This window comes from Perca flavescens, chromosome 11 (assembly GCF_004354835.1).
Source record: "Perca flavescens isolate YP-PL-M2 chromosome 11, PFLA_1.0, whole genome shotgun sequence".
Classification (NCBI taxonomy): Eukaryota; Metazoa; Chordata; class Actinopteri; order Perciformes; family Percidae; genus Perca; species Perca flavescens.
The window spans coordinates 14,600,683-14,614,201 of NC_041341.1; the positions used below are offsets into that span (position 1 = coordinate 14,600,683).

Genomic DNA, 13,519 nt, shown 5'->3' on the forward strand with positions numbered 1-13,519 from the left:
CTTATATTATTTGGGACATATTAAGTTGTATTTGCTGTATACATAGTAAAATATCCTATTCTGTGCAGACAGGACACAGACCTCCCTTTCTGACAACTTAGACATAATAAGCAGTTTGATAAACGGCTGCTCGCTGCTGACATACAATAAATCTTAATGTGAACGATAAAATGAATAACGATGGGGTTGAGTCTGTGCATCGTCCAGAGGGACCATTTTATTTATATGATATAAAACATACCAGACAGCTTCATGCTCAGGGTTTTAGGCTCAGTTTTTATCGCTTCAGTCTGCTGCATGCCTGCATATTGCTCTTCTCAGCTATTGTGGTCCACTACAGAGGCAACATTAATACTGTAGTTTTGATCCTAATCCCTACACTTGCCACTAGAATAGTCTGAAGTTTATTCTCTTGCATGATACAACTTTATTGTCAGTTTACACTGAAAATTATTTTGTGTTCCCGAGCAGCTCCGAGGACATATAAACAGCCATGACAAAGAAACATGATATCCTCGGGTCCAGATCTTAATTGACAGCACATTGTTTAATTGTGGATAATGTAATCTGTTGGCGAGACCGACCAAAGTCAAGATGTAGGATTTCCAAACACATATCTCACATAACAGATCGCCACTCTGACCTCTCAGTGCCTGCACTGACAGTTTTGCCTGTTTCTCGCAGTAATTGTAATGTGAGTGACATCTCAGCTGATGCTGTTGCTGTTATTGTTGTTGCGCACGAGTCTTCAATCAAGGATAGAGAGGACACTTAAAATACAGCCGGGTGCTCTGCAGGATCATTACGGTTCGTCCCAAGTGTGTCTCTTCTCCTTCCTGCTCAGCTCTGCTTTCAGCTAAATAATGTCTGGAGGATAAGCTCTGACAGGATAATTCACCAAAGGGCTAATTACACCATAATCATGGCACGGTGTGTCCTGTGTTCAAAACTGAGCATTTAGCCCATGCATTACATCCCGTGCAACTACAGTACAGGAGATTTAGTCTAATAAGAGCTATTATAGAGAAATTAAATAAAGTGATTTTTTTTTCTCAACTGATGACAATGTCTATCAGTTGGTCAACCACTTTGGTCCAGATGGAAATATGTCACAACTTTTTCATTGATTTGATGGTGCCAAGAGGATGAATCCTATTGACCTGGTAATCCCCTTACCTTTCCTCTCGCACCATCATCAGGTCAAAATGTTTACTTTGATTTATAACCAAATACCTGCAAAATAAATAACATTCCCATCAGCATTAAGACTGCGAAGACAGTAAACATTATACTGTATCTGCTAAATATATGCATGTTTACATTGTCATTGTGAGCATGTTAGCATGCTGACGTCAGAATTAGGCACAAAGCAACGCTGTGCTTGTGCAGCTTCACACAGCTGCTAGTGTGGCTGTATAGTCATGTCAGTTTAGGGATATCAGTTTTAAGACATCGACACACACACTGCAGCCATATTTGGAGCATAATCACCTTTCACATTTACCCATATCATTCCAACACATTCATCACACAGACGCAGAATCGAAAGGTACAGAAATATGCTGTAGAATCTACAAAAGTTTTTTTTTTTTTCTTCTTTTTCATCAGAGACTCTGAAGTAATTTACTACATACAACAAAAGCATCGTACATGATCTAAATGTTGCTAATTTATCACAAAAAAAAATTAAGTATTCTTGATTTTGGGTCCCTTGAGAATCTTCCTAAAGGCGTTGAGAACCATGGCAGCACGAGCTGCATCAAAGGATTTTTTTTTTTTTTTTTTTTTACATATGTTTACTGTCAATAGTTCTATGACCCAGCTCTGTGTGAACTGCTCACAACAGATGTGATAAAACTCTCCATTGTGATGAGTGTGCTTTGATTAATACACCCCATTGAATGCCTTTATTTTTAGCCTGGCAGGGCGCACAATGTGGAAACGCTTTTTATCACCCTTCTGGTTGGAGATGAATGGGCAACAGCAGAGAGAGATGTGGCGCTTTGGTGTTCATTCGTCATTGCCAGATTGAGGTGTTAAGGATGGAGGAGTCACTTGATTAGTTATATCATGATTTGAAGTTCAGAAGGCAGTCATAGACAAATTGCTAATAGAAGACATCGTATTTGGGATGATCCCATTTGTGTTTTTACCAATTAAAAATGTTTCAGGAACAGGGGCATCTGGGGGGCAAAGTGCTGATATTTCCAATGCTGAGGTGCTGGGGTCAGTGCCTAACAATATATACTTTCTGCAGGGAACATGAGCTAATTGACTAAACGAGTGTTCTCACATCTGATGTCAAGGTTAACGCCAAGGAGGGAATGAGAGTTGCATTTCATCAGAGCAGGTCATTAGACTCGGCTCGAGACATGATTATAGCAAGATAGACTCTGCGGCGCTAATCCTTTTCACGATAGGTGGAAGCATGAAGTCCATTTTACCTGGCGAGGCAGTTTCTGTGTCTGCCATAACATTATTCTACACATTGTGAGCATGAAATAAAAGAGGCATTTGTCCTGGTGACCTCCATAAAAGTTCAAATATGAATTATAAATCTGACATCTGTTTCATTCTTACAAAATATGAACCATGAATCATTAATTTGAGTCCACTGGAATGTCTTCCACATGTTATATTCAAATTAAATCTTCTATGTATTGTTTTTGGTTTAAAAGGGCCAGTTCTTCTAATCCGTCTGGTGCTTGTGTCTGTCTCTGCAGGAACTCTTCACAGCGGAGTGCAAGTTCAAAGAGTCGGTGTTTGAGAACTACTATGTGATCTACTCGTCCATGTTGTACAGACAACAGGAGTCGGGGAGAGCTTGGTTCCTAGGGCTAAATAAAGACGGTCAAGCCATGAAGGGGAACAGAGTGAAAAAAACAAAACCAGCTGCTCACTTCCTGCCCAAGCCATTAGAAGGTACGTACTGTAATACTCAGAGCGAGTGACTTCAGATAACATTTAAAAACAGTTAGGGTTAGTTATATATATATATATATATATATATATATATATATATATATATATATATATATATATATATATATATATATATATATATATATATATTATATATATTATATTTAAAATGAAATAGCTAGAGCTTGTTTTTGGTTTTATTTAAAATGAAAAAGTATATATTAAAAAAGTATATTTTCAGGATAGGTGTGGTGATTTTCTATATTTTTCTTTTTTTTATTAACAATTCCAAGAAACGACATTCAGATGAATAGGGTACTGTAGTTAATCAATCCCACATACACTATACTGCTGCTTTAAATGCTCACTAGACTACTGCACCAAATGTGTATTAATCCACAAGTGAAAAAAGTCCCCGACAAATGCATTATTTCCCCTGTTTGAATATCATTTGCCAAAAACTACAGTGCCCAGCTGTTTTAGGGAATTACAGATTTACTTAAAAAAAAAAATCAAAATATACTTTCATTATCTGTTTTTAAATATTTTCATCATTAGGAACAGATGAACTTGGGGCTGAGTTGGAAAGAATTGAGAGATGAAATAACATGTAATTGTCTTTTCATGACATTTGTTGACATTTAGAATAATTCGAAATATCACCAGCTTTATCATTTAAAGGGTCGGATCTAAGCTGTGCTAAGTGCACAACTTCCAGAACACAGCCATCATATTGAAGTGGCAACAGAACTTTCCAATATGGATTTCTCATACTTTAGGCAAACAAAACTAAAGCTATCTGCTCGGGCAGTTTCCTCTTGCCATAAGGGATGATTCATTATAATAATTCAGTTTTGGGTGACCCTTTAAAAAGTATAAGCGGTATAAAAAAGTATAAGCGGTATAAAAAAGTATAAGCGGTATAAAAAAGTATAAGCGGTATAAAAAAGTATAAGCGGTATAAAAACTTAGCGAGACTCTAGGGGCAACATTTCTCTTCAGTTTTTAGTGAAAAGAGTTTTTTAGCTGTCAAAATTGCAAAAGGCCGTGTTACTGTAACCAGTGGTGTCTTTTTGCAGCAGGAAACATAACCTTAGGTGGAGACATAAATAAGTCTGGATGTATTGAGCATGACTACCCTTGTTACATAACAAGACAGATGCCCAATACAATAAGGCATGATCATATCTTTAGTAATGGTATGGTTTGACATATTCTTGTATTTATGTGCTGACTCGCTTTTTTTACAACTGTGAGCATACAGTGTAGGAGGCAGGACAGCTCTGTAAGTGCAGTATGAAATGTTGATAGTCCAGCAGATGCCACCATCACTCTCGTCAGCTACTAGCCTGATTGCTTCCCATCATTTAAACATGGAATCAAGTTGAAGTGTACCGTCAGGACAGCTGTAGTCTAGTGGCTGTAAAGTGGAGGATAATAAGACACTTTTTGCTGTCTTGTTGAAAAGCAAGTGCTTAGATTCAGCATCAGCCCTGATGGAGACAGAAGCAGGTCAGGATGGTAGCATTAAGCCCATAGGCTTTTTTTTCCATCTATAAACTTTTTCCATCTAAAATGTGTCTTCTTTGAAGGTTTTGAGGAATAGCTGTCTGTATAACAACCTTTGAAAAAGTATTGTTAAGCGATAGATGCTCCTTCAATAGTTGAAGTCGAAAGTGCAGAAAAGAGGTTCTTGCTAACAGCTTTTCGCTTGTCTCTCTGCTTTCTCTCCTTATCTGCTTTTCCAGTTGCTATGTACAGAGAGCCATCGTTGCATGATGTTGGAGAGACAGTGCCCAAGGCAGCAGTACCTCCCAGTAAAAGCACAAGTGAGCCAGCAGTGATGAACGGAGGTAAACCTGTAAGCAAGCCTGACAAGCCCACCACATAGCCACACCTGACCAGTGCCCTGTGTGTGTGTGTGTGTGTGTGTGTGTGTGTGTGTGTGTGTGTGTGTGTGTGTGTGTGTGTGTGTGTGTGTGTGTGTGTGCGTGTGTGCGTGTGTGTGCGTGCGTGCGTGCGTGCGTGCGTGCGTGTGTGTGTGTGTGTGTGGAGGAGGAAGTGACGGAGACAGGGCTTTTCCTGACTAGACTCCAAACCCTCTTTCATCTGTGGATCAGATCCAGGCGAACCTCCCTTCCTCTCTTCTCTTGCTCCTTCTTTCTCTTTCTCCGCCGCACCCTCCCTTTCTCCAGTTGTCTCAACATGGGCACATGGATTCTGAGGCGGCTGAGAATTTCCAGCACAGGAGGGAAGAGGACCTCTGATCATGGAATGCCTTGAGATTCCTCTGAAACTGTGAGAATTCATGTGAATAATGCGTTTCACAACCACTACTTTGCTTGCTGACAGTTCATTCAAGAAACCCTCCCCCCTCTCTATAATGCCCTGTTGCAGCAGAGTCTGTGTACCTTCAGATCTATTTTCTATACCACAGTTCACCAGCTATGTTCTGGGATAGAGACTGTATAGATAGATTAAATATTTGGACTGTTGTCCTCTATTTTTTACGAGTATGTTCCCTTCTCCCTCTCTTTCTATTTCCACACTTTTCTCTTTGTCAAGTAACCTACAAAAGATAAAAACATTTTTCAAGGGAGTTGTGTGATTTTCTTTCACACATTCACACAGATGTGGCATAAAAACAAACATATATATGAAACAACTTATTCAAATTTCCATCTCGCCTACAACATGCACACACACTTACAAGACACACAAAGTTTGTGGGGAAAAAGCAGAGATGTTGCTTTTTACAGCTGATAAAAACACACTGGAGGCTGGCAGATATCTCCTGCAGTCATAGTTGATTAAGTGCTAATTACCTCCACTGCAATCAATGCGAGGAGCTCCCTACACACACACACACACACACACACACACACACACACACACACACACACACACACACAAACAGATGTGTGTGTGGGCGGGAGAGCGCTGTAAGGAATGGTGTATACATATCACTATCCCACCAGCGGTTCAGTCCGCCTTCTCTGGTAAAAAGAAAACCTGAAGTCTATTTTTCTTTAATCTTATTTCAGAGCGTGGGCTCTAGGAATATCTCTAGGCCTTGTAGGCCTATGTCCCTCACTCACCGACTTCTTTTGACTATGAGGCAAGGCTTGTGGCTTTGACCCAGATGGTCTATAACTGCAGCACTGGCAGCCATCTTATGGCAGCGTCTTCTTAAAGCCAGAAAACAACATGGCTGAAAACCAGTAGGTGACATTTATACTGGCTGCATCCCTATTTGGTTCAGCAAACTAAAGCATGGGCAAGGTTAATATTGTGTTCCCTCTTCTTGCAGCAGTTGTACAAGAGATAGCTTATATTGTAACATTTTCACTGTATAAAACTTAGGGAAAATGACTATTCTAAATCATAACTTTTTAAATGACTAGATATTGTTATTATTATTATGATTATTATTATTATTATTATGAGAGGATTTGTCTCCTAGCTCAGCATGCAGAGTCCAGTACTGATCATCTTGGCCTATCATGTGGCTGTTTGGACCTTGATTCCCGGCATGCAAAAAAAGGTTCCCAGTCCCCACTGGGCCAAAGGTGCCTCACCCACCCGATACATCCATGTATAGGACACGTAGCATTATCCATCAAAAAACCACACTCAGATGTATTCATTCTGAAATGACCAAAGTCTTTTTTCATCCCAAGACGAACTGATTCTTTACAAAAGAAAACAAATCCGATTCAATTCATCGAAAGCTTTCACTGTGATAGCATTTTGTTCTGTCCGAAAGAATCAACTCCATCCAGACCCCCAACGCTCTTTGACTGATGTCATTTTGGAGAAGTACGAATACCTTGAATTAATCACATGCATGTATTTTCTATAAGGAACAAGGTATATGGTTATCGTTCTTCACCCTGTGTATGCTGAAGAGCACCGAAGTTCGGTGTGGGAGTTGAATGGACATGTTGTAGGTTACAGTACACTCACAGCTAAGCTGAAGGTAACCCATTGCACTTTCTGTTTTTGCATTTTCATCATGACGGTTAGCAGTTTATCAAAGCTCTATTTGATCAATCAATTTATTTGTCTTGCTTTATTGATTTTTTTTCCAATAGTTTTTTTTATAAGGTTTAAAATATCAAGTAGATTTGTTGCTGCTGTGTGCTGCTAATTGCAATTACATAAAGAAATAGATTTGGTAAATATAATTTTCTGAGTTTATTGGGATTACACATGATAATTTCTTGTTACAGCACATCAAAGCACATTAGTTAGACTTCAAGTTATGTCTGTACAAAGCTGTTAATAACAAAAATGGTGTACTGTACACACAAAGGAGCTGGAAACCACTGTAGTTGTATTTGGGGCTGATGTTCTGTCCTCATTACAGCCAATCATCTCTTCACTCTTACAAACTCTACATGCTGGGCTGGCTGCTGCTCCAGCCCTGCAGTCCAGATAACTGGCTCCTCCAAGGCTGACTTTATTTTTGTAAATGAACGGTGTGTAAATGTATATCTCTGTTTGGATCTCTGTAACCACTGTTTTTTTGGTTCGTCCTTATTTTCTCTCGTATACGGGTCGTGCGTGATGTCGTCTCCTGATACCGATCATGTTTGCTTTGTTCTGCCTATCTTCAGATGTGTTCCAAGAATGTTCTAGCAAACTTACTTTCTTCATTGCTTCTGTTTTTAACCTTTTTTTGTACGTTGTCCCATCTGTTGCATGGGGAGAGGATGGCATTGATGAACTGCATGTAGTAGGCTATGTCTATCAAGAACTGTTGGTATGTATTGCAAATTTTACATACATATATGCAACCAGTTTGTCTACACTATACAGTTTGTTTGTTGTATACACACATACAACATATTGAATAAAATATTTATATAAAAGGTGTACTGTAATGTCAGTAACATACTTAATGCAATATAGTGTGCAGTATATTATTGCACCTGTCATTTCTTGATGGGACAAAGAAAACAGAGGGATTGGCTAGTTTAAGCATGAAAAAGGCCAAAGTAGAATTTACATTAAATTTTCTTTGTGACTTCTTATCGGTCCTCTTTTCAAGTGGTGACTGAGCTCTTGTGTCAATGCAGCTCTTATCCCCTGATGCCACCTTTTGAAGTGACATGGGCATCCAGCATGCCACAACTGAACTATGTATACCCTCTCTCTGTTTCCTCCACTTAGTAATTTTCCCTTGTCACTAGTATGTGTTGAGTGAGAAATGTTCATCACGTACCTTCAGTACAGTGTGGCTTTCATGTCCGATTGTTTGGTTTGATTTCCCGGTGGAGAAGATTAGGCACTATTATAATGATTTATTTTCAACAACAAAAAAAAAATTTAATATATATATATATAATATATACCATTGCAAGTATGCCCATTGGAGTTATGTCATGTTATAACAAATTTGTAACCATGTATGATTAAGGTCTTCGCATTGTTTTCCATGCAAAATGTTGTGTCATGCTGCACATTTAATGTTTTATTATTAAAAAGAAATAAAAACCTCAAACATTAACTTGTGCCTCGAGCTTTCGAGTGAACTTTCAGTCCAACACACCACTCGGTAGCGTTTAAAAACAGATCTCTGCCACAATATCCAAAAATGTAACTTTAATAATTCTTCCCTTTACAACATTTGGATTTGTCATGTACCTGCATCCTATTATGTGTAGCCATCTTGAATATGTAAGCGTTCCTACATTATAAAAAGGTAAATTATACATAAAGCTGTTTTGGAAACAAATGTTTACATGGTAATATGTTTCTTTTACACCTACAATACCCACTTGTATTAAGGATCATTTGTAACCAGTACAATAAAAGAAGGAATGCTGTTAGTGATATGCAGAATTACATCCATGTTTAGTTTTTTCTTCTCCCTCCTCTAGTGGTTTTCCTGGCTGTGGCGTTTTACCAGCCTGGTCATGACCACCGTGCTCCTGGTCGCTCCGGGCAGCCAGGCCTCTTGTCTCTAAAACTAGTGTTCTCTCCTCAGTACTCCACTCCCACCCAGATTTCGCAAGCGTTTCCCGTCCAGCCATCCCAGCACTCACAGTTGCCGCAACCGCACAACCCATTCCCTGTGAGGAGATGTGAGAAGAAAAGCTGTGAATTAAGAGCTGTGCCATCATGCCTGACCTTTAACAATGCTGCTCTTTTCACACCCTGCTTCCCTGGGTGCAGCTCTCTGTTGGGGGATGGAGGCCGTGGTTTTCCACTCCTTTTGCCCACACAGCAGAGGAGCAAACTCCGGTTTGATTAAGAGAGAAAAGCCTTCATATGTATGATATCCTCCACGTTTATATAAAGCTCAGATATCCCAAAAGTCTTCCTTTTATTAAACTGTGGTTATATAATAAAGTCAGACCGTCTTCTCCAGAAAAATTGCATGTAACAAATTGTTTATTTCATGTTCAAAAGCAAAGGAAGGAATATTGTTGTTAGAAGCCTCAGGTAGAAGTTTGGGGTGGACTAAGAGATTAAGAAGTGTGCTATAACTGACTTCAACACAAGAGACTGGAGTTCAAGTTCCATCTCCAGCAAGTTCCCTAACCTTAGCTAAGTAGCTCAACTGTCCAACCAATAGCAGAGCCAGATCAGCAACATAATCATACTGGTTGGTTTGGGACTCACTGACAAAAAAACTACTCTTTAATTTAGGTATGAGGACTTTTTCATTTAGGTATGAGGACAACCAGAGTGGGATAACACCCTACTCTGAATGTGTTATTTTCCCGTAACCCCAAGCTCCCCACAAACTCCCTGAGCTGTCAGACAGAGGATGTCGAGGTTAGAAGGAGAACTCCTGCTGGCCTTATGTCACACAGCTGAAAAGACATCCACTGTGAAAGATCACTGTGGGAGAGGAGGGAAAAGGGGTGATGGACAAATAATTGGATTAAAGTAAGGTGAAAAAACAGAAGGCTGCAGAGATGGATAAGTAGGTAAGTGGAATAACGATAAAAGTGAGCAGAGCTGCCTGTTGATCTGCTGATCCCGGGGTGCAGACTAGAAAGACCTTCCTCTCATTAAAAGGATAAGGCTGGGCTTACTCTATATATTCTTCTTATTATCAGTAAATCTCATGAAAAGACCAAAACCAACAATGCCTTAGTCTGTCTCTCAAAACTTCCCTAGTGCACTCACCCACAAGCCCAGCAAACCTTAAACAAGCAGGAGTAAATAGTGCATTTGCCGGGGACTATTTTTCTCTGCAGATTAATAACCATTTAGTTTTAGAATGTAACTTAGTACAAATTCTCAAGTACTGTACTTAAGTTAAAGGTACTTGTCCTTAACTTGGGTATTTCAGTTTTATGCTACTTTATACTTCCTCTACATTTCAGGGGGTAATATTGTACTTTTTACTCTACTTACAGTACTTTTGGCAGCTATAGTTATGCTTGTTTGTGCTGTCAATACTTTTTATATTTTTCTGTCAATGTGTTAATATTTTTACTTGCTACTCCTTCCATCACTGTATACGGCACCAGGATATGTATGTGGGACTAAAATTAAACTACAGTGTGTGTGTTCATGGCAGTAAAGGAACATGTCACCCACTGCCGCGGTGTGGCTCGCTTATGCATTTTTAATAGTTTTTGACAAGAAAAGAGCTCTATGGCACAGAGGAATACGATAGATCAGGCTTAGGATACAAAGACAATACTTGTAAGTAGGTACTGTAATTCTTTGTTGGTTTTGGTGTTTTTATGGGACTTTATTGACATTACAGAAATGAATATCACCAGCTCAACTGGACCACCCATATATTCTCACTGGTGTGGAAGAGGGAGGCTCTGTCTTCCTTGTTCACGCTCTCCTGAGTATAGACTCCGGAACAATGCTTAGTTTAAATGGGAATTCACTCAAACCAACAGACAATTGTGTTACTGTATTGCTGATACTAAAACCTTTCAGGTTATTGTAGATCTGATGGAGAAAAAAAAGTCGCTGATTTTGTCATATTCAGTGCATGAAATTAACCAGCAGGAATTCCTAATACGCTGAATTTTCCACATTACTCATCGGTTGTATGGGTAATGAGAACCTACAGTTTTGAAGGGTCCATGAAATCTCCAGATGCAGTGTATCTCTGTGGAAAACTTACCATTAACATGGAAAGAAAAGGACTCCATCACTGCTTGGCAAAGCAGTTACTGCTTCTATCTGCATATTGAAGACTTGCCTTGTACGCCATTATATTAACAGTAGTAATACATATGCACATTTTCACATATATACTCCAGGCAGTATGACATGGTAATCCGGAACACTTACCAGATATTGCCACACATTTATTTTGTTTCGTCCCATTTTCCACAATTTTAGGCAATGTTTGTCTGCATCTGGAATCACTGATGCTCATTTGAGTGACATTAAGGCTGACATTTGGAGTCATGGAGACATGATGAGAAACACTTCTGAACAGCTGTCCAGATTTTGACAGGCCCCGGGGCAAAAAATAATTATAAACATGTACTGAGATTTTCATTATCAGTGGGGAGAAAACGGCTCCTGTGTATAAACAACTATACAGACAGAACATGTTTGTGTGTGTGTGTGTGTGTGTGTGTGTACAAAATCTACAGATACAATGGTGCGCGTGCATGTGTATATATGTATATCTTACTCTACCTGTACAGATGAGGCCGTCATGTTTGTCACACTCTCGGTCGTCACATTCGCAGTACTCTCCGGACACCCACCAGTCTTGGGATGAGCACATGCATTTGCCACAGTGACAGGAACCTGCAACACACACACACACACACACACACACACACACAGTTCATTAACATCTAATTTTCCTTACCCACTGAGTAATTTTTTTTTTCGACACCATCCCCTTACTGCTTGTGTTTTTAATACATGCTGTGTGTATTCTTTCCTGTAAATTCTTTATTTTACACAGAAGATTAATAGTGTGGATATGAGATGTCCCCTGGGGAAACAGATACTAATATACTTTTGCCACCAGGAAACCAATCCACCCACTCTTTAAAACTTCCTCTCTTTCTCATCAGCATTTATTCCTCTCTCTCAAGGGCAGCAGCAGGATAATAAGGTATTAAGGAATGGTATAGGGAAACAAATTTACTGCTGTCTTAAATTTTTTCTCTCCAAAACTCACACCAAGAGGTCCAACAACTATGTATTCAATCAACATACACCAGGTTACAGGAACCCACTATAAGAGGTGGAGGCAGACAGAGAGGCAGGCGGAGTGAGAGTAGGAGAAAAGTGAAACTAATGTGAGAGAGGTGAGACAAGGGAAGGAGCTGAGGAATTTTTTTTTGTCTGAATGTAGTGGAGCATGGAGAATGAACATGCTCATCTTCATTTTCACACCCTGCTCGGCTCGGCAGAGCTGGACCCACTGCAGTCCGTCGACTGTATTTCTGTGGATTTAACGCTACACAACAGGGAAGAAATCCTTTTGTGTGATTTCATTTGCCACTTAATGATACATACAATGTAGTGATACTGTGCAGTGTCATTATAAATGTATAGGTTACAGTTGTCATACAGTAGGGCTGCGACTTGTTTTTGAATAACTGATTAATCATTTAGTCTATAACAAAAAAAAGTTGAAAATGCCCCCAAGGTGACGCCTTCAGATTGTTTGGATACATTAACAGTCAAACCAAAGAATATTCAATTAACAATCATATGAAACACAAAAAAGCACAAAATCGACCCATTTGTTTGGCCTTTCTGCATGATACAATTCATTAATATGGACATTTCTGTTGATTTGTTCTCTGCCAATCAATTAATAATAGTTTCAGTCTGACAGGAGGCTACCTGCCTATTGGATTACATTAATATAATTAATTATTAACCTGTGACAGAGCAGCAAGGTTGTGGGTTCAGAGTGAACATTTCATGTTAATCTTGTAAAATCTGTTTTAAAGCATTGCTATTGGTTTAATTACTTGGTACTATTTGATTGTAAAAAAAAGTACAGTATGACTGCATATCAAAGCCAGTCAGTGTAAGATACGGCTTAATCGTGATGGTGATTGAGTTGCTTTGTAAATTTGTGAATTTGAGATTGGGGCCAAGACAAATATGCAGCATCTTGTAAATTGAAACTTGACAGAGGACGTTGAGTAGAGACTGTTTTGTCAAATGCTTTTTGTACATGAATGGTCCACTGTTTCTGTTGCAGTGGAGATCACAAGAGTTGAAATATTTATATTTAAATGTGGGTAAGAAATTAAATCTATTGTGTAATTAGCACAGAAAACAAGGAGTGTATGTGCAAGTAAAGGATCTGAATACTTCATCCGCCACTGCCAAAAAGTGACTTATGGAAACTTTTACTTAGTATTTACTTAGCAGTATTGAAAAACATCTTTCTCACCTTTTCCACTGCACATGACACCATCAGAAGTCTCACAAAGCTCTTTGCTCTGAACGTCACTCATGTCACAAGACCTGGGGAACTGGCACAGCTTCCCGAACCAGCCCTCCTCGCAGATACAGCGTCCACATGAACAGTAACCGTGACCTGGCGGTGGAGGGCAGAAGGGCCTTTATTTAAAGGAGACACAATATGGAGCGTGGCCATGAGAAAATAGCACCATAGAAGAAA

The 13,519-nt window shown here is 39.3% G+C and overlaps 2 protein-coding genes across 4 annotated transcripts in view; one reads left to right on the top strand and one right to left on the bottom strand.

Moving 5' to 3' along the window:
* fgf14 (fibroblast growth factor 14) overlaps positions 1–4,821 on the top strand; it is a 103,488-nt gene extending 98,667 nt beyond the window's left edge. For all 3 annotated transcript variants that reach the window (XM_028590845.1, XM_028590849.1, XM_028590846.1), the window contains exons 4-5: positions 2,724–2,922; positions 4,671–4,821. In XM_028590845.1, coding sequence (XP_028446646.1) covers positions 2,724–2,922; positions 4,671–4,813 — 342 coding nt within the window. In that variant the 3' untranslated portion in view covers positions 4,814–4,821. The remainder of the gene's footprint in view (positions 1–2,723; positions 2,923–4,670) is intronic.
* Positions 4,822–8,514: 3,693 nt separating this feature from the next.
* itgbl1 (integrin, beta-like 1) overlaps positions 8,515–13,519 on the bottom strand; it is a 40,178-nt gene continuing 35,173 nt past the window's right edge. The window contains exons 9-11 of the mRNA XM_028590853.1: positions 13,289–13,435; positions 11,557–11,670; positions 8,515–8,999 (exon numbers count right to left, since the gene is read on the bottom strand). Coding sequence (XP_028446654.1) covers positions 8,911–8,999; positions 11,557–11,670; positions 13,289–13,435 — 350 coding nt within the window. The 3' untranslated portion in view covers positions 8,515–8,910. The remainder of the gene's footprint in view (positions 9,000–11,556; positions 11,671–13,288; positions 13,436–13,519) is intronic.